At 38.3% G+C, this 21,790-nt stretch overlaps 1 protein-coding gene and 1 long non-coding RNA gene across 9 annotated transcripts in view; one reads left to right on the top strand and one right to left on the bottom strand.

Moving 5' to 3' along the window:
* Positions 1–14,429, top strand: part of LOC147357750 (uncharacterized) — a 64,790-nt gene extending 50,361 nt beyond the window's left edge. Inside the window, exons 2-5 of one of the 2 annotated variants that reach the window (XR_015142080.1) lie at positions 6,122–6,202; positions 7,178–7,692; positions 7,787–7,878; positions 14,296–14,429. This is a non-coding gene — a long non-coding RNA (uncharacterized LOC147357750). Of the gene's footprint in view, positions 1–6,121; positions 6,203–7,177; positions 7,693–7,786; positions 8,213–14,295 lie in introns of those variants that run through there. The other variant, XR_015142079.1, reaches the window with a different exon arrangement.
* Positions 1–21,790, bottom strand: part of SBF2 (SET binding factor 2) — a 499,142-nt gene that overhangs the window by 26,400 nt on the left and 450,952 nt on the right. For 5 of the 7 annotated variants that reach the window (XM_086340089.1, XM_086340087.1, XM_086340088.1 and 2 more), the window contains 4 exons: positions 15,665–15,849; positions 10,495–10,671; positions 8,212–8,313; positions 7,325–7,510 (listed from right to left, as the gene is read on the bottom strand). In XM_086340089.1, coding sequence (XP_086196215.1) covers positions 7,325–7,510; positions 8,212–8,313; positions 10,495–10,671; positions 15,665–15,849 — 650 coding nt within the window. Of the gene's footprint in view, positions 1–7,324; positions 7,511–8,211; positions 8,314–9,236; positions 9,752–10,494; positions 10,672–15,664; positions 15,850–21,790 lie in introns of those variants that run through there. The other 2 variants (XM_086340093.1, XM_086340094.1) reach the window with 1 other exon arrangement.

Here is a 21,790-nt window from a genome sequence, read left to right as displayed (position 1 = left end):
ACCTATATTGGGAACATCAAATAGTGTTATAATTTTTGCTTCAAGAATAACTTAGGGAACTCAAGAGAAAAGTATATTGTGTTTCAGTTCAGTTCAGTCACTCAGTCGTGTCCGACTCTTTGCGACCCCATGAATTGCAGCACGCCAGGCCTCCCTGTCCATCACCAACCCCCAGAGTTCACTCAGACTCACATCCATTGAGTCAGTGATGCCATCCAGCCATCTCATCCTCTGTCGTCCCCTTCTCCTCCTGCCCCCAATCCCTCCCAGCATCAGAGTCTTTTCCAGTGAGTCAACTCTTCGCATGAGGTGGCCAAAGCACTGGAGTTTCAGCTTCAGCATCATCCCCTCCAAAGAAATCCCAGGGCTGATCTTCAAAATGGACTGGTTGGATCTCCTTGAAGTCCAAGGGACTCTCAAGAGTCTTCTCCAACACCACAGTTCAAAAGCATCAATTCTTTACCCACATTTTACTTTGTTGTTCTTTTTTTCCTTCCTGATATCCCAAGATTCCTTCTTTTATCATTTATTTTCTACTTGAAAAATTTCCTTTAGCAATTTAGGTCAATGATCCATTTCAGGCAAATTTCTGTGAATGATGTAAGAATTCGGGGTTCATAGTTTTCTATACAGATATCCAGTTATTCCATTACCATTTGTTGAAATGTTTCCTTTCCCCATGTCTAAGTTTACAATTATGCTTTGGTGGTGGGGGCGGGGGAGAGCTGTCTTTAGAGTCTTAATCCCTTACTGTGGAAGCAGAAGTTAAATTTACTTATTTTATTTTTAAATATTTATTTGGCTGCATTGGGTCTTAGTTGTGGCATGTGGGATCTAGTTCCCCAACCAGGGATAGAACCCAGGCCCCCTGCATTGTGAATGCAGAGTTTTAGCCACTGGGCCACCAGGGAAGTCCCTAAACTTACTTATTTTAAACTTTATTTCATGCTGTGAAATCTGAGGATGTCACTTCAACATGTTGCAAAAAAGGAACCATTACAAACTTTCATTTTAGCTGAAAAAAATTAATTTTAGGATAAAAATGTGAAAACAAAAATATGGATATTTTCAAATACCTATGGATAATATCTTAAAGAAGCTTATAAACAAACGGCCTATTCTCAGTGTAATTCTTATGTAAGAAAAGCTTGATGGGGGAATGCCCTGGTGGCTCAGTGGTTAGGACTCTGCACTGTCAGTGCTGAGGGCCTGGGTTCACCCCTGGTCAGGGGACTAAGATTCCTGCAAGCTGTGTAGTGTGGCCAAAAAAAAAAACAAACAAAACAACCCCCCAAAACTTGACATGGGTTCACTTTAATTCTTATTTTAAAAAGTCTGCATGAGTGACTTTACCTGCCACTCCTCTCATTGAAGTATATTTTTAAAAATATCCTTTTCCATTACGTTTTATCCTGGGAGACTGAATATAGTTTCCTGTGCTATATACGATAGGACTTTGCCATTTATTCATTCTAAATGTAATAGTTTGCACTGACCAATTCCAAACTCTCAATCTACCCTTCTTCCTCCCCACACCTTCCTTGCAACCGCAAGTTTTATTTCTATGACTGAGTCTATTTCTGTCTTGTAGATAAGCTCATTTGTGCCGTATTTCAGATTTCACACATAAGTGACACCACATGGTACCTGTCTTTCTCTTGCTGACATGCTTAGTATAATCTCTAGTTGCATCCATGTTGCTGTAAATGGCATTATTTCATTCTTTTTTATGGCTAAGTAGTATTTCATTGTATGTATGAACCACATCTTTCAGATCAGATCAGTCGCTCAGTCGTGTCCGACTCTTTGCGACCCCATGAATCGCAGCACGCCAGGCCTCCCTGTCCATCACCAACTCCTATCCATTCACATTTAGGTTGTTTCCATGTCCTGGCTATTGTGGATTGTGCTGCTATGAATTTAGGGGTGCATGTATCTTCTTGAATTATAGTTTTGCCCAGGTATATGCCCAGAAGTGGGATTACTGATCATATGCTAATTCTGGTTTTAGGTTTCTGATGAACTTCTACATTGTTTCCACAGTGGCTGCACCAACTTGCACTTCCACCAACAGTGCAGGAAAGTCCCCTTTTCTCCACACCCTCGCCACCATTTGTCATTTGGGGACTTTAATGGTGGCTGGTGTGATGGGTGAAGGTGGTTATCTCATTTCAGTTTTGATTTGCATTTCTCTAATGATTAGCAATGTTGAGCATCTTTTCATGTGCCTACTGGCCATCTGTATATCTTCTTTGAAGAAATATGTCTATTAAAGTCTTCTGCCCATTTTTCCATTGGGCTGTTTATTTTTGTTGTTGAGTCATATGAGCTGTTTGTATATTGTGGAGATTAAACCCTGTTGTTCACATCATTGCAAATATTTTCTCCCATTCAGTAGGTTGCCCTCCCCCCTGCCTTTTTTTTTTTTTTTATGGTTTCCTTTGCTGTGCAAAAGCTTGTAAGTTTGATTAGGTCGCATTTGTTTATTTTTATTTCTATTGACTTGAGAGACTGACCTAAGAAAACAACAGTACAGTTTATGTCAGAGAATGTTTTGTCAATGCTCTCTTCTAGGATTTTTATGGTGTTATGGTTAAATCTTTAAGCCATTTTGAGTTTATTTTTGTGTATGGTATAAGGGTGTGTTCTAACTCCACTGATTTACATGCAGCGTGCTTCCTTTGTCAAAGATTAACTGACGGTAGGTAGGTGTGTGGATTTATTCCTGGGCTCTCTATTCTATTCCATTGATCTATATGTCTGTTTTTGTACCAATATCACAATTTTTATTAATGTAGCTTTGTAGTATTATCTGAAATCTGAGACAGTTAGGCTTCCTACTTTGTCTTTTTCCCCTCAGAATTACTTTGGCAATTCTAGATCTTTTATGATTCCACACAAATTTTAGGATTACTTATTCTAGTTCTGTGAAAAATGTCATGGGTAATTTGATAGGGATTGTATTACTTTTGTAGATTGCTTTGAGTAGTACTGCCATTTAAACAATATTAATTCTTCCAATTCAAGAGCACAGGATATCTTTCTATTTCTGTGAAGCCTCTTTAAATTTCCTTTATTAATATTTTACAGTTCTCAGTGTATAAGTCTTTCATCTCCTTTGGTTAATTCCTAGTATTTTTTTTTTTTTTTGAGGGGGTGCAGTTTAAAAAATTATTTTTTACACTACCTTTCTGATATTTATTGTTAGTGTAAAGAAATACAACCAATTTCTGAATGTTAGTCTTGTATCCTGCTACTTTGCTGAATTTATTAGATCTAGTAGTTTTTGTATGGTGTCTGTAGTGTTTTCTATACATAGTACCACATCATCTGCATATAGTGACAATTTTACCTCTTCCTTTCAATTTGGATACCTTTTATTTTTCTTGTATGATTGCTGTGGCTAGGACTTCCAATACTATGTTGAATAAGAGTGTGAGTGGGCATCCTTGTTCCAGATTTTAGCTTTTCACTGTTGAGTATTATATTGGCTATGGGTTTGTCATAAATAGCTTTTATTATGTTGCGATATGTCCACTGTAACTCACTTCAGTAAAAGTTTTTATCATGAATGGATGTTGAATTTTGCCAAATGGTTTCTCTGCATCTACTGAGATGATCATGTGGTTTTTGATTGTCTTTGTAATGTGATGCGTCACACTGATTTGCATATGTTGAACCATTTTTGTAAGCTTGGGATGAATCTCAAATGAAGAAGGTGTATCATCTTTTTTTCTCTGTGTTGTTGGATCCAGTTTGCTAACATTTGTTGAGAATTTCTACATCTATATTCACCAAAGATATTGACCTGTAATTTTCTTTTTTAGTGGTATCAGGGTAACTAATGGTGGCTTCACATAATGTCTTTGGGACTGTTCCCTCCTCTTCAAACTTTTGTAAGAGTTTCAGAAGAAATCAGTATAAGTTTTTTGTATATTTGGTAGAATTCACCTGTGAAGCCATCTTGTCCTAGACTTTTGTATGTAGGGAGTTTTTTTTTTTTTTTAATTACAGGTTCTTTCACTTCTAGTGACCATTCTGTTCAAATTATCTATTTCTTCTTGATTCAATTTTGGTGAGTTTTATGCTTCTAGAGGGCTTCCCTGGTGGGTCTATGGTAAAGAATACAGGAGACACAGGTTTGATCCCTAGGTCAAAAAGATCTCCTGGAGAAGGAAGTGGCAACCCACTTCAGTATTCTTGCCTGGGAAACCCCATGGACAGGGGAGCCTGGTGGGCTACAGTCCATGGGGTTGCAAAATGAGTCAGACAAGACTTAGTGACTAAAAACAACAACAATGTTTCTAGAAGTTGTTCATTTTTTTCTTAGCTTGTCAAATTTGTTGGCATATAATTGTTCATAGTATTCGCTTATGGTCTTTGTATTTCTGTGGTATCAGCTGAGATTTCTCCTTTTTCATTTCTTATTTTGTTTTTTTTGAGGGGTTTTCTCTCTTTTTGGTGAGCCAGGCCAGAAGTTTGTCGATTTTGTTTACCCTTTCAAAGAACCAGCACTTGGTTTTATTGATTTTTTTTCTATTGTGCTTTTTTAATCCCTACATGTTCTTTAAGTGTGAACACCACATTATGAAGACTGTGACTTTAATTGTTAAAGATACACATTTTTATATGCCAAAGACATTAAAAGACAGTTGCTTCATCTAGTATTCAAGTGAATAAACAGTGATATTATTTCAATGCAGGGGTAAAACTGGTTGAGAGTACTTACTGAGACAACACAGACATCCAGTAAGGAGCCTTAAAAACCTTTCAAGTGATTTTTGACAGTATTATATTCAAGTTGGTTGTGAGTAATTCTTTATGACACAGAGCCACTGAAAGTTTCTGTCTGCTTTAAAGATTTTTGTAAAAGAGGATAACAGTATCATATCTGAGCATTCAGAAGATTTTACTAGCAATTGTACTTAGGATATCTGAGATGGTCCTGATGAAGGGTAACGAGGGCCTGAATAAGGCTGAACCAGGTGGTCATTCCAATTTTCATGTATTCATTCGTTGTACTTATGTACTGAGGGTGTACTACACTCCAGAGATTGAAATTATAATTAGATATTAGGGATATGAAGACTAATATGATACAGACCCTGCTCCCAAGAATTCTCAGTAGAAGGCAATATGCATTTATTAATAGATGGATGCTAGTGTATAGATGCTATCAAGGAAGTCTGTAGATGGTTTGTTAGAACACAAAAGCAGAGGCCTCGAAAAGGTTCAAGGATTACCTAGAAAGAATCATGAAATGTAGTGCTGAGAACAGTGCCTGGCATAATAGTAAGTGGTCAAGAAGTATTAGCAATGACTGCAAGGGGGTGGGAGGCAGGAAACAGCCTGGTGCACTCGGTTAGCATAGTAAGTGTGAGTTAAGTGTTTCATGAAGAACGTGTATGCCTTCACCTGTCCAGAAGTGAGAAGAGATGCCTGCACATCTCGTGGTCTCAGTTAAGTTTTCTGTTTCACAGACAATGGGCTTCACACTTCTCCTTCATCTATTTGCTGAAAGGAATCCAAATCAAAAGGCTAATATTCCAACAGGAAGCAAATAGATCATTTGCTACAAAGAGTTTAAAAGCATAAGCTCAACCTTGCGGCCAGCTTCTCCAGATGCTGCTCAAATCAATTAAAATTATTCAGTAGGTCTTTAAAAAGCTGTGGAGCAATCAAAAACACAACCTCCAGTGTGTGTGTATGCTGGGAATGGCATCCAGGTGGAGGTGGTGTACAAGTCACTGCTAATGTGTATGGAGTTTGTTTATCGGGTGATAAAACAATCTGAAATTGCTTGTGGTAGTTGTACAAGTCTATGAACATACTAAAAACTACTGAATTATACACTTTAAATAAATTTTTAAAAATATAAAGTGAATTGATAAAGCTGGTGAAGTGATTAATAGAATACAAATCAAAACACAACCATACATAAGATGACCTAGTTCCAAAACTGGTTCCTAAAAATATTTTTACTTTTCCTTTCAATACATACTTGAGGCCAAGGTATTTCAATTTCAAAGAGGTTCACCATTTTGACAAATATGTGTGACATGTCAGAACCCATTCACTGTTGATGAAACACAGCTGAAAGCATGAACCTTGTTCTTCCCAGGCCAATTTAGCCACTGGCGCCAACACCTTCAACCTGCAAACTCAGTGCCATCCAGTTCTCAAGCCCAATCCTGAGACGAAGGTAGGAGGGAGCCGAACATGCACATCTCCCTGTTCCACTGGATTTGACTGCATTACATACCTTTGTTTCTGTCTGGCTCTTTGATTAGTGATGATTATGTCACCCAGTGGAACTCAGCCATTGTTTTCAACCCCAGAGGCTTGCCTGGTCAGGCCCGAATTCTTTCTCAAGGGTTAGGCTCTACCTCTCCTAAATTCTCAGGCACGAGGTAGGGTTTTCCCCAACTGGGAAGATCACGTGTAGGATTTCAAGCCCCACCATCATCTAGAGATTTTTGCTATTCTACACTAGACCAGATCTTCTTAGAGAATAAGTCCAAGTTTGTTCCTCTTCTTGGTAGGTGGTAATTTAGAGTGCTGATCCCTTCACTTGGGGCTTCCCTGGTGGCTCAGTGGTAAAGAACCCACCTGCCATGCAGGAGATGTGGGTTTGATCCCCAGGTTGGGAAATCCCTGGAGAAGAAATTGGCAACCCACTCCAGTATTCTTGCCTGGGAAATCCCATGGACGGAGGAGCCTGGAAGGCTATCGTCCATGGGGTTGCAAAAGAGTAGGACATGACTTAGTGACTAAACAAGAATAACCCCTTCACTTGGGATCAAGCTCAACAACCAGCTCAGCTGTCTTAATTTCAGAAACCAACTAGTTTGAACTTCCCTGGCAGTTCAGTGATTAAGAATTCGCCTGCCAATGAACGGGACGTGGGTTTGATCCCTGGTCTGGGAAGATTCCACATGCTTCAGGGTAATGAAGCCTGTGTGCTGCAGCTACTGAGGCCCTAGCACTCTAGAACACAGGCTTGCAACACGAGAAGCCACTGCAATGAGAAGGCTGCTCGCCGTAACTAGAGAATAGCCCCTGCTTGTTGCAACCAGAGAAAGCCTGTGCAGCAATGAAAACCCAGCACAGCCATAAATAAATAAACAAAAACTAAAAAAGAAGAAACCAACTAGTTCTTTTTCTCTTCCATTTCCAGAAATCTACTGCTGAGATTTCTTCAGGTCTATGGCTGAGTCCATCAGAGTTGTGACATAAAGATGCCTGGCACAGCAATGCAATACTCAATAAATGCTACTTCTGTTCTTTCTTTCGTATCTAGTTGATTTAAACTTGCTCTACTTACCTGGTGTACACAATCTAAGAATTGTAGGAAGACCGGAGTGAAACCACTGCCCTGACAGCTGAGGGTCAAGCTGCTCCGCTGACTGAATTTATGACCAAAAGAGAGCCACTCTTTTTCGACCAGCATCCGGAAGCCTTCAAGCGTCCTATAAAAGGGATCACTGAGTAACTGAACCAGGGAGGTCACCTAGGGCACAAGCAGGTTGGATACTTCATTACTTTCAGTCCCGAAAAGTTCCTATTGCTAAGACAAAGCACTTCATTTTGATGACCGCTTACTCTACAAGCAAAGTATCTGGATGGCAAATTTGTTCACTAACCTGTCCAGGACAACTAACTGTATTAATTCTACAAGCTTTCCATTAAAAAGTAAGACTCAAATTCATTTTGGTTACATTTTTCTACAGAGAATTAAGAATTTAATCCTTGTCTGGCCAGTTTGCTGACTGTGGCTTTCTCCTAGGTTAATCAACAAGGTGAGAGGCTCAATTCAAACCTACACCTTCTGGGAGATGTAGACTAACGTTTTCCTGTGGATCATACTCATACTTTGGCGTGAGTAAAGAAGGGGCTAACAGAACCAGAGAAAGAACTGACAAAACGCAAGAAAGATGGTCTGTGAACTACACGGCTGGTCACGCTTGCATGGTACCTCTGAGGTGATGCTCTGTGGAGCCTGATGACCTGAGTCAGCGCGCTCAGGCTATGGAGGGCCTAGGAACTCCTGGCACAGAGCTTTTTGATGAATACCAGGCGGTGTTTAACAGAGTACCTTCTCTGCCCATAAACACATTAGTCATTATACAAAAGATTCACCTGCAGAATTTTAAAATAATTCAATTGAAATAGAAATATACAACCATCAGAAAATATGGTTTAATAATTTACTTGTGCAGTGATGTCCCAGCCTTCTTCCAAACACACCAAAACTGAGGAACCATTCTCAAGTACTTCTGAAACAACCACAGCCAGCTGCAGTATCCTATGAAGCTAAGAAAAAGGAACAGAGGCCACATTTAGACCAAGTGCTTTCTGAGCACCAAGGACAGACACACCTGCCATCAACCTTAGATAATCAAACAAGTTAGGGATAAAATACTTCAACAACAAAGAACCATATAAATTTTAAACAATTAAAACTCTTCATCAAAATTAAGATTAAACAATGACACAATTTAAAACAATGTGTTCAAGTGATACATAATGAAATAAATTGAGCTCCTAAGATTCCCCTCAAAGCCAAAGAGCTATTATAATTCTATGGAGTGGCAAAGACAGGTTTTAAGTGGCCCTTGCAATACAGTTATTGGATTTAAAATTTCTTATTATATGATGTAGTATGTTTTATCTCAGAGGGCTGCACAACTTTGTAAATATACTAAAAAGTATTTTTCACTTTTTTCATTTTAACTGAACTGTACACTTTTAAAATTTTAAAAACCTCATACTAGACAAAATATCCATACCAAAAATCTTAGGAGAAAGAAAAATATTACAGAATATATATAAAATGCATCTCCCTAGAGAAATTATAGAAGATTTTGCTTCTATCAAATGTGAATTGTACACTTAAGTATTTGTACTGTGTATTAAATGAGAAGAAAACTTGCATTTGTGCTCAGCTTTTTGAGGCAAGCCAACTGACTCAAAGTCCCTAATGAACAATTTGGTTGTGAGCAGAGCATATAGATCTCAAAACTAAATGTGTAACATTCTGATTTAAAAAAAATTTTTTAAGCCTCATGACATAATTTGGAGAATGAATCCAACTTGGAATTTAAACACCCCCACCAACATATTTTAAAGAGGTAGGCTATTTTAGAAACAGGAACAAGGCACGTGTCCCCTCCAGGAACGGGAAGCTCCTCACCCAAAAGTTCCTATAACACAACTATTAGCAGGCCTGAATTCTCCTGGGCTTAGTTAGCATTTGCTCTAAGTTAACTTTTAAATTGCCAATATCCCAAGTGGGACAATGTTTTCCATTGTTTTTAGTCACTCATTTCTGATATGGATCCACCATGAAGTAAGGAGTAGAATGCAAAATAGCAGAAACAGATGGATAGGTTCAGTGGTGGGAACATTTTGGGGCTGGGGCTCATAGCTTAGGAACAGAAGGGAGTACTGATTGCTCAGCTTCCATGGCTACTTCAAAGTATCCTGAATTGCCTTAACAGTAATTAACACAGTCTCATACAGATTTATAGCTAAGTATATATGTGGCTGTTTTCCTGGAGTTTAAGTACCTTGAGAATAGTCACTGCCCTGGGTACTTACATCATTTTCTGGCTTTTTTTTTTTCCCCCCTTTTTAGTCCCATGTACTTTTGGAAACAATCCATTTTCCTCCTCAAGCGAGGAAGGGGGGGAAAAAAGAGGTCGGAGACTTGGAGGTTGATGTAGACAAGGGAGAGAGGGGATGTGCACTCCTGTGGGGGGAGAAGGAGTAATGAACAAGCACGAGGGGCCTCAAGACAAGGCTGTACTGCAGAGAGGCTCTTGGCCAAATGTCTGCATCAGTGTCTGAAACATGCATGTCATAAATACTGTTCTTTCTGTGGTTTGGAAGACATGTGGGTTATGTGCTGGCATACCTATTTCCTTAATTTCTCGATAGGAGTTCAATTGAAAACATCACAAGACTGACTTAGCTGAGGGAAGGATAAGTGGTTTTTTCTAAACCTTAAGAAGGCTTCAGGGCATCCAGTGTGCCTTTGATGGGCTGTTTGGGGGATGAATCCAAAATCCAGAGAGATGGAACAGGTAGAGACAAAAAGAAAGTGAGAAAGGAAAAGGCCCTTGGAGCCACATAGAAGTCACGTACTGTCCTGGGTTATCACCATTGACAATGACAGACCAGAAGCCTTATAAATACATGTTGATTAAATTTGTTACGTATCAAAAAGTTTCCACCTAAAAATAATCTTTCTTAGCATCCTATGGAGACCAAATTTCAGTAACAGAGAAAAACCCAGGATGAAGAATTCCAGCCCTGCACCTCCTGCATCACGTGGTGCCCTGGCACTGAAAGGCCTTTACAGAGGACACACGAGAAGGGGAGAGAGTGTCAGGGAGTGGGGAATACAATATCCTTTTCCTCAAATATCAATTTTGTATATCCCCTTGGGACTCTCTTTCCTTGAGTTAGAAAACAAGCTGCTCCAAATATTACCTGTGGGAACCACTCAGAGTCTCCCAGGGCTCTTAGGAAGGTCACTTCTGAGTCAGTAGGAATGGCACTTGGAACACAAGCCCTCATCAGCTTTTTGAAACTGGCTTTCACTTGTCGGATGTCATGATACTCAACAGGAACAAACTCACAATTTAAAGCAAATTCTAACTTGAAGTTCTGTGGATGAAGATGCAGAGAATTAAGCAGATGAAGTGTAACAGGTAAAAGAACAATGTTCTCAACAGGGAAATACTTAATAATATATAGTCAGTTGAGGCCAAGGAGCTGCAGGGGCTGCAATGGGTCAAGAAGGTCAGTCTTATGTGGCTAATGCGTCAGTATTGCTGGAAAGAGATATTCAGTAAGATGTAGTGGTTTGACTTGACTTCTCACTCTGAAACTTGAAGAGGCTACTTGTAGACTGGAATTTATTTGCTGGAGCTTATAGCACCAAATAGAAGTCACTTAAAAAACCATGAGGACTTCCCTGGTGGCTCAGACGGTAAAGTGTCTGCCTACAATGTGGGAGACCCGGGTTTGATCCCTGGGTCAGGAAGATCCTCTGGAGAAGGAAATGGCAACCCACTCCAGTACTCTTGCCTGGAAAATCCCATGGACAGGGAAGCGTGACAAGCTACAGTCCACGGGGTCGCAAAGAGTCGAACACGACTGAGTGACTTTCACTTTCTTATAAGGCCATGAACCTGGAAGTCTAAAGAGGAACCAATGACGCATGACTAATCCCAAACTGTAAACTAAATCTCCCTAAGATGTGCATTACAATTAAAAGGTAATATGCTATTGAGGCTCCAAAGCTCTACAACTTAAAGTTTATAGACATACACATTTGTTTCTTATTATGCAAGTACAACACAGCCACTGTGAAAATGAAAAAAACAGAGATAAACATGGAGAAGGAAATAGAACTCACTGTCTCACTGTCCTAAGACTACTAATATTGTAGTTATTCTTTTAAAGCCAATAATAAAAAAAATGATATACAGTAAAACATGAGAGGCTTTGTTGATTTCTAACTTTTGGACAATTTTTCCCACTCAATATGACATATATTTCAATCTATATTTATTTGAGTACTTTTACTCAAACAAAAATTCATATGGAATTTTTGTACTTTTAATCCACATGGAGTTTTTCCAGGTGAGTTTTCAATATTAACTAAAGAACGCTAAATTGATGGCTCACTGTAATAGTTTATTCTGATAATCTAGTTGCCTACTTCTGAAGATTTAAAAGTTCTCCAGCTTCTTATGGCAAAGAATGAATGAATTTTCTCATGTTCTTTTCACTTTCTTCATATCCTGCCCAAATTACTCGAAACTGGATCATCTGTTTTCTGAAGACTGACTATACAATAACGTGAATGTGATTAGCACCACTAAAGTGTGTATGTTAAGACAGTAAATTTTATGTTATTTGTATTTTATCACAACTAAGCAAAATTGCTGCCAAAGATTACATATAGGGTCCATTTCATGTTTTATACTGGTTAGAGTGTTTTTAAAAGGCCTATAAAAGTTTCCAAATAAAAAGCAAAAATTCCCAAGTTTTTTTTTTTTCCTTTAAAGAGCATTTCCAACATATATTAAGAAAATAAGTTTCTTTGTCTTAGTAATTCCATGTTTAGGGAGCTACCCTAAAGAAATAATCTAAAATGTAGGAAAAATCCTCTAGTGGATTGTATTGTATCTCAATAAAAAATAAAAATAAAAAAGCTGTATGCTACTATGATTTTACATATAGATGATAAAGAAAAACAGAAAGGAACTCTTGTTCTCATACTGCTAGATTCTTTATCTCAAGTCATAACATGTTTCCATGTTGTATAATATAATAGACTTCATAATTATTTCAATCATTGGATAATTTTCCAAATTGTTGGATATTTTGGATTTATCATCTATGTGTAAAAATTTCAGTCACATTGTCAAGTTTTTTTAACCTTTTTTTTTTTGCTTTACTTTAAAAGTTATATACAATTCAAAACATTTATTATAATCCAGATATATTTACCAAGATGTTTGAACATTTATATTCCTGAGTAAGTTCCCTGTGCTGTACGGCAGGTCTTTTTTTGTTATCTATTTTTTAAACTTTTTATTGAAGTATACTAAATTGATTTACAATGGTGTGTTATATTAAGTACAAAAAAACAACTTCTAATACATAAAAAATAGTTTATTTTTCAGGACAACTAGATTCTTTTCTATTTCCCATCTACACTTGAGGTAGGTATACTTACCTTAAGAGGCTTCCCTGGTGGCTCAGACCAGGGAAGATTAAATAATTAAATAATCTGCCTGCGATGCAGGAGACCCAGGTTTGATCCTTGGAGAAGGAAGGGAATGGCAACCCACTCCAGTATTCTTACTTGAAGAATTCCAAAGAGAGAGGAGCCTGGCGGGCTATAGTCCATGGGGTCACAAAGAGTTGGACATGACTGACAGAATAACACTTTCATACTTACCTTATAAAGCAGGAGTTATCAACCATAGTGTTGAGACACACTGTTAGATTATAAGGAATTTGTCACCAAGATATTAAAAGTATATGAATTAAAAATGGTAAATAAAGCCAATTCCAGATTATTTAGAGTAAGTCACTCTCACTTATTGGTTTCCTGTGTTTGCTTTTGCTGGGAGAAGAAGGTGTGGAGCTGTAACCAGGCAGCACTGTGCTGCCTAGACTGAGGCACACATCAAACGCATGCACCCAGTCTACAGACGGAGTTCAATAAAAACACGTGAATGGAACACACGAAAATGCTCATAACTAATGTGCCATAAATTATGTTTAGGATTATGGAATTATGCTTTTTAAATATAATATTGTATTGATGAAAGAGAGAAGGGAGGGAAGAAAGGAGGAAGGGTCTATTTGGCCAGTCTTTCTTACTTGTATATGCCTGATCACACAGCTTATCTGAAGACTGATGTGCAAAGGGAATGGTAGAGATGTGCATTCAGGAGACAAACCTTGGGGAGTGACTCAGATCATAAATAAATAAGCAGTGTGCTTAAGTGTGAGAAGTCTGTGCTCTGGGAAAGACACTGGTGCCAAAGAGGCTGTGCAGGCCTCCCTGGGCTACTGTTGAAAAGTGTCCCAGTTATTTTCTGGACATAAGATTACCTGCTGTATCAGAAGACACATGTGCATATTTAAAAACTGAACATTACCCAGCAGTTTCATTCTACCCTAAAGCCTGGAGACTAAGTGACTACGGCAGTCCAGGCAGCGGGAGAAGTGCCAGCCAGATTGCCACAGAGGAGCTGACTCAGGCTCTGGCGTCCTTTGGACCAAGCCTGAGGGATCCTGCTCGCAGCCTCCATTCTTCAGTTCAACTGAAGGTCTGCCTAGATTGTCCAGTGCTCACTGCAGCCCTGGACTAAACTTGAGAGGATTTCTTAATTAACAAGCACTTTTTATTTCCCACACACCTGTCAGTAATGATGAAATTTATTTTGTAATGTGTGAATTGCAAAACATTAAATCCAGAAGAATTAATGTTGCTTTTGGAGATAGAGACTGTCTTTACAATTTAGAGGACTTGAGCACAGTGAAGCTCTTTAGCATAATAACTGAAAAGTAAGAATAAAGTTGATTAGCAGCTAATTAATATTTTACATTTTCTGACATGTCTTAGAGGACATGTGTCTCTGTATATAGCCTTGAGGAATCTTAAAAAATGTAACCTAAGAAGTACAACCTTGGCCTTCCCTTGCTTCCATATGCAGTGCCATACTCCTCTTTCCACTCTTCTTCCTTCCTATGCTTTATCAATAGGTTTACAAAGAACAGAAACATCTGTTTTGCCATGGGCACAGATTCTGGAAGCTGAACTGAGAGAGTGGAAAACCACAGCCTGAATAGACTTCTTTCTTCTTTTTTTAAATGTATACTCCCTAATAGTCTTGATGTTTACGCTGATTTTCAAAATGATTATGTACTACAAGTTCTTTACCCATTAACAATAAAGAATATAATAAAGAATAATTAATAAATAAAGAATAATTAACAATAAAGAATATTACTCAGCCACTAAAAGGAACAAAATTGGGTCATTTGTAGTGATGTGGATGAACCCAGACTCTGTCATACAGTGCGAAGTAAGTCAGAAAGAGTAAAATATTGTATATTAATGCATATATATCCATCTAGAAAATGTTTCTGAAGAACCTGTTTGCAGGACAGGAATAGAGACAGACATAGAGAATGGGCTTGTGGACACAGCGGGGAAGGAGAAGGAGGATGAATTGAGAGAGGAGGATCGACATATATACACTACCACGTGAAAAACAGCTAGCTAGCGGGAAGCTGTGTGTAATGGGGACATCAGCGTGGTGCTCTATGGTGACCTAGAGGGGCGCAGGGAGGCTCAAGAGGGAAAGAATATGTATATGCTTATATCTGATTCATGGTGTTGTACAGCAGAAACTAACTCAACATTGTAAAGCAATTATCCTCCAATTAAAAATATCCTATGATAAACCATAATGGAAAAGAATATTAAAAAAAGAATGTATATATGTATGTGCTGAGCTTAGTGGCTCAGTCATGTTTGACTCTTTATGACCCTGTGGACTGTAGCCTGCCAGGCTCCACTGTCCATGGGGCTTCTCCAGGCAAGAATACTGCAGTGGGTTGCCATGCCCTCCAGGGGATCCTCCCAACATAGGGATTGAACCTGGGTCTCCTGCATTGCAGGTGGATTCTTTATCATCTGAGTCACCAGGGAAGCCCCAAGCAATTATCCTCCAATTTAAAAAAGTATCTTATGATAAACCATAATGGAAAAGAATATTAAAAAAAGAATGTATACATTATGTGTAACCAAATTACTTTGCTGTAAAATAGGAGTTAACAACATTGTAATCAACTATACTTCAATAAAAGAAAAAAGAAAATGATTATAAACACTTTTTTCATGGGTAAAATATGCATGTGAGTATATGCATATGTATCTCCTACTTAAGTACAGGCAGACATACATATGTAAACATATTCATGAGCTAATTTTTTTGAGATTATTAACTCTAGGTTAAGAATCCAAGCTGGAAAAAAAAAAATTCTAGGAAAATTGGTTTATGAAATGAGTTTTAGAAGCTGCCTTCCTGTATCCATGAAGTTTCTAAGTGAGAAAAAGAAATCTTACCCTTAGCTGTGACTTCTCACCAAATATGTAAAGGGTTGCTTGACGTTTCAAGAGCTGGTTTTGCAGGTAAGTGCTGTTACTGAAGGAGGTCGAGTGATCCTTGCCTGCCAGCCGGGCGCCAACATCAATGAAGGATGTTGGAGAGCTGATCAGGCGAGTGCTAGAGCGAAGACTTGCCCAAACACCTTCACAAAAGTCAAAACAGTTGAGTGAGATAATCTGATGTGAGAATGCCATTGGATAGGGAAAAAGATGCATGCTCTGCGGGTACAATTTTAGAGGTAATAGCAAATTAATTCATCTAAGTAATCACATATCATATTGGTCATCTGCATCATATAAGCATTATTCAACACAGCATTTCAAAAATCATTTGGCTCCGAGGAACCTAAGAAATCACCCAAGTCAATTCTATTTTTGCATACTGATGTAAATTCAGTATTTACATACTGAGATCATAAATAGAGTACACTGACTCTAGGAAAAAAAAAATGTGGGCAGGAGGCAATAATGATGCCTAGGGAAGAGAACATGGAAGTAAATTCCTCATGGCTTCAAGAAAGAAGTAAGAAACATTCTTCTGCTTTAGTCAGTTCAATAAGAATTCCACATGAAGAAATAAATCAGAGCTTTACTAAACCCACTAAAATTTGAGGCTGGATTTAGAATTAATATTTGCACATCATGCCAAAATGATGTAATTTTAAGTCAGTAAAGATTATATTTTTATCTTTTTTTCCCCAGTATCCAGGAAAAACAGTGAAAAGTTATAAATTTAGTAATGCGCATTTCACTCTTAGGAGGCTTTATTTAAGAGGGACAGTTTTAAATAAAGGGGCAGATGTCTTCAAGGGAAAGATGAAGCTAAGCTACTAGGAAGAATCTCGTAAGTTGACCTTAATTAATTAGAAAAATCAAGCATTTTATATGCAAGTTAGACTATCAAATATTAAATATTTAAACACAAAGGGATATAATACAGCTCGAATTTTACAGAGGTCCTTAGAAATGCCCATGGACTGTGGTGTCAGGCTGGTGATGGAGTCACAGGGGTACACAGCACTGCAACTGCTTCCCTAAAGAGCTTTCTTTAGATTTGGAAAGGCTCTTTGAGAAGCTTTAATCTTTGACAAATATTAAATCAAGCCATGTTTCTAGGTGACCAGAAGTCACCATGATAATGTCACATCTGTTTCTCTCTTTATAAGCATCTATAGGGTCAGAAAGACCAGTTCTCAAGAAAAGGTTTCATACTTTCTGCTTAATATGGATGAACCTATTACAACCTATAAGGTTTCTTAGATACTATGGCAAGTGTTAATTTTTTGGTAAATGAAGTCACAGAGGAAATTCAGAATGTGGATGAGAATAAAGAATACAATTTGACAAACGAATGTGAAAAAAGTCACTTGTAACACATATGCCTTCATATGAAGATGGTTAAAAACAGTGATACATCATGACAAATAATACAGTACCTTGATTATGGACTCTTCCCTTAGCTGAAGATTTGGGATTGGACTGAGTAAAACATTTATCTCTGTACCCATGCACTGGTAGGTAAGATTAAAGAAGGAAGGAGGAATGAAATGTACATAGCAGCAAACATCAGAGCAAATTGCATAAGAGAAGAACAGGTTAATTTTAAAAATTAAATTAACAATAGGGAAAATGTAAATATAATAAAAGCAGAAGATTTGATTAACAAATAAAAAGCTTATTTGATTAACAAATAAACAGTCACACAAAAAGATGAACTGAGTGTCTGTTAAATGAAATTTCAGCACTTGTTTATAAATATTATAAGCACAATGAAATGGACAGCACAGCAAAGAGTGCCACTAAAAAATTATACCAAATGGAATAAGCTTTGAGAGGTTGTCCCTTGGTGAGAAACAAATTTTTATAATAAAATTAAGGAATTTGGGGAGGGGGTGAATGTTAGGAATACATTGGTCCTGGTACTTAATGAGGCTGACTGATTTGCAAATAAGATTTGCTATATAACACGTTTATTCTTTGAGCAAGGGCATCATATCAGGAATGAAGCTCTACCAACCATTTGGAATAACAAAGGGCATGTTTTCGCAGTAGAGCAGTAAGCATTGCCACACTATCTTCTTTTTTCTCTTTTCACTTGGAAATTCCATTTATTTTCCATAAGCCGATAGTTATGCACAGCAAAAACTTATCCTGTGACAATACCCAATGCCACAAAAAATATAGCTTGTGATGGCTGACGTAATGGCTTCTCCTAAAATCCCTACTTGCACCAAAATGACAGGTAGTATCAAAGATAATACTTTTGTAATTTGAGTAATTTTTTTTTCTGACAGAAAGTGCTTTGTGACTGTGGCAAACTTAACCTGGTAATAACAAACACGGTGAGAAGTCAGTCACAGTTACATTCTTTCCTGAGCAAAAGAACTGCTCAAGTCACTTAAGGAAAAGGATTCTGTTCTTATTAAGGATTGAAAACATCAATGGCAGGATAATTAAGCTATCTATTTCAAAACTGCATAAAATATGACATAATTTGATAAAAGTCATCAGACATGATCTTTCATTTCTGCCTCACTCCTTTGGAAACAGGAAACGAAGGGCACTGATGCTTTCAGTAGCCAGAAGAAGTCAGAAAGCTCAGGCTGCAGAGGTGCTGGCTGATGGTACACAGAAAATGCTACTACAAGACAGAACAAAGAGCTGAAAAAGGCACAGGGCTCCCAGACAGGAGCCTACCAGTCTCCTTTCTGTCAAGGCTCTGAGCTTTTGTACTGAAATACAGATCAGTAAATGCTTGCTTACAGTGACGCCTGAGTGCTTGGGTCCCTGATTTTGAGATATTGTTCTCTAAATATATCATTTTCTTACGCTAGTCCCTCAGCCTAGAATGACCTCTCCCATTTCTTTGCCTGACAAAGTCCTTATTCCTTAAGATCCAGGAACAATGTAAACTTTGAAAACCATTCCTGACTGTCCCTAGAGTCGTAGAGAGTTCTATTTGAACTCTGATCCCATAGCACACTGTGATTATTTGCACATCTTATTTTACTGATTGTGTGTTACAAAGGGCAGAGACCTAATCACATTTAGTCTTTGCTGTTGCTGGCTGTGCCATGCGTCTTGCGGGATCTTAGTTCCCCAATCAGGGATTGAACCTGGGCTCTCAGCATTGGAAGCACAGAGTCCCAGCCACTGGACTGTCAGGGAATTCCCCACAAATAGTCTTATCTCCACGCCGAGAGCCTGAAATGTAGGTACTGCAAACATTTGCTGATTACTTTCTTTTTGAAAATTGATACATGTGAGCTGTTGTGGTTTTCTACTATATCCTGAACTCAGTTATTTGCCCTGAAAGAATAAAAGGGGTATTAAATTGTAAAATAATGAAGTATTTTCTCAAACAGAGCCTCATTAATGAAAAACTGCCATGTATTTATCGCTGAGCAGAAAGTCAGCAATGAGAAAACAGCCTGCACTGCCATGGGGCCAGCGTGGGGCTTAGACAACTGCAGTCCACGTGGCGGTCGTGTCACCCAAAGGTGTGACACTGCTTCACTGCTGGTGAGGCCCACTTATCGTCCTAAGGGATTTTCAGGTGTCAAATACGTGTCCTGAGCATGTTAACACCAACCTGGAGGTGTGTGTTTCCAAACTGCAGAGTCCTCCTTAGTGGTTTGTGAAATGATTTTAGAAGGTCAAACTGTATTTTTAAAGAAGTGAAACAGATTAGAACAGAAAAAAGGTATGTGCGCTGCTTGTGGTATATAGATGAATATTGTTTTGTGAAACTTTCATTATAGTCTATATACATTTTGCATACATATACAAAGGTATATGTATACATATGGTAAGAAATACATTTTATATCCGTAAGTCGTGATCAAAAAAATTTCAAAGTTATTGGTCTAGGCTGAAGGCACATTTCCTTTATCTGCTTGCCTTTTGCCAGTGAGGAGCAACCAGACTTAAGGCAATTTACATTCAAATATAGACTTCCCTCCCATTTCAGTGGAGTATGAAGCAACGATAATGACAATAACTTCAATAATAATAATGGAACTGACATTCACTGAGCTCCTATTAATAATGAGCCAGTTACTAAGTTAAGCGCTTTACATATATTTCATTCTTTCCTTATAACCACTTGAAAGCGAAAATATTAATTATTATCTCCATTTTACAGATGAGGACACTGAAAATGAAGAGGTTTCCTAAGTTGCTTACTATCATACATTAAGTGTTAGGACCGCAGTTTGAGTCTGAATGTAACTGAACTGAACTCTTAGTGTCTTGTTACCTAAGCAACCATGTGGCCCTGGATCTGTCCAGAAGAGTCTGGATAAAGAGATTGCTTCAGGGAAGAAGTCATCTAGTTCATCCCACCCATGGGAATGAAGTGTTGTTCAGAGTGTGAGTTTCTTGAGCAATGGTATTATTCTCTCTACTCTGTTCAGAACAAAGCAAGGAAAGAAGGAAAAGAGATGCTAGGGTTGGATGTAGGGACAGCGTACTATATTTATCAAAGTAACCTTATGCCTAGCAAAATGCATGACGTATAAGTTACATTCAGGGAATGCTGCACTGAAATGGACTGAACTAATCTTAGTCCCAGTTCTGCTCTTATTTGCTAAGTGATCTTGGCTAGGTCATGTCATCTCTCAAAGTCTCTTGAAACATCTGTCCTGAAGGTTATTTTAAGGATAAAATAATCTTGCTGAGGAACTTAAAGGGCTGTGGAAATGTAAAGGAGGAAAAACTTAAAAATTTTCCTCCATGTGGCTACTTCTCAAATACACCCAGCTATTTGATTTTTATATTTAAGAGGCGGATTTTCTCATGGCATTTTTCTACACAAGATAATTTATCCAAGTTGCAAATATCTGCATTTTGCTCACAGGGCACAAAACCTACTGTCATTTTAAATGAAAAGCAATGTTATCTATTCACATCTTCATCGTTTCTTAACTGGTTTCTGCAGTTAAGAAGCAAAAAGGTTGCTTCTCCCGTCTTAGGAACTCTTCAACATGCATGCTCAATGCTAAGTGACCACCCTGACTGCAAAAGGGTGAAGGAGAAGGTGGAGGTCAGTCTAAACCCTCATTCATCAGGGTAGGTCAGAGGCACAGTGGAGAGAGCGTAAGAAGGAAAGCAGGAACTAAGATTCCATGACAATGAAAAGGAATGGAAAAACAGAGAAAATAGAATAGAAAAAAGGAGAAGGTTGGTAGGGAGATTCCAAGATAGGAGGTTCTTTCCACACAGGGTAAATGAGGAACTGCTGGTGAAGTGGTACCTAGCTCTCTGGAAAAATGAAGACTCTATACTTGAGGATGGGAACAAGGAAATGAACTAACGGCAAGGCATGCAAGTGTCTACATGTAGTCATGCCCTGGCCAATCTGAGTGTGAGTCCACCTGCCATGTTCATGTTAACAGGGAATCTTCTGAGATTTCCCAAGCTTGCCCCAGTCCATTCTTGCTGCTCTGTATGAGGAGGGATGATGCTATCAGAAGAGGCAAAGGAAAGCAGCTCGAGGGACACAGAAGTTTAAGGTGTCAGGAAGTGGCCACATTTCATCTTCCAGTTAATCACTGGGACCTTGCGAGATGTGGAGGCTTTGGGAAAGAATTAAGAGATGGACCTGCTTAGGAGCAAAAAATCTTGTCATAAGGAAACACACCAAGTTTACAGTAATTTTTAGGAGAAAATATTTGGGAAGGGGATCATGAATAATAATTATGGCCTCATTATGCATAGAAAGAGTCCCAAACAAATTAAATAGAGTTTAACCCTAAGATGTAAATACAGCTTTCCAGGTACATTTGAGAATAGAAAAGAAAGGACACAAGATTAGAATGTAACCACTAGTGGGGATTCCCTTGCATAAAAAAAGCCATGAGTCTGAGGCCAATATAAAAAAAGAAAAGATACTGTAGTTGAAACATATTGGTGAACATCCTTGAGCCTCAGGTACCAACACAGAAACTGAGACAGTTTCATACCTAAATTTATAATATAGGTCACCTGGCCAAGTGGAGGAATAGATAATGTGTTTGTTGTTGATGAAGTTTCAGATCAGATCAGATCAGATCAGAGCAGTTGCTCAGTCGTGTCCGACTCTTT

This window comes from Bos grunniens, chromosome 15 (genome assembly GCF_055505025.1).
Source record: "Bos grunniens cultivar Pamir isolate PY7600 chromosome 15, Bosgru_T2T1.0, whole genome shotgun sequence".
Taxonomy (NCBI): Eukaryota; Metazoa; Chordata; class Mammalia; order Artiodactyla; family Bovidae; genus Bos; species Bos grunniens.
This window is presented reverse-complemented; position numbering and strand designations above follow the sequence as displayed.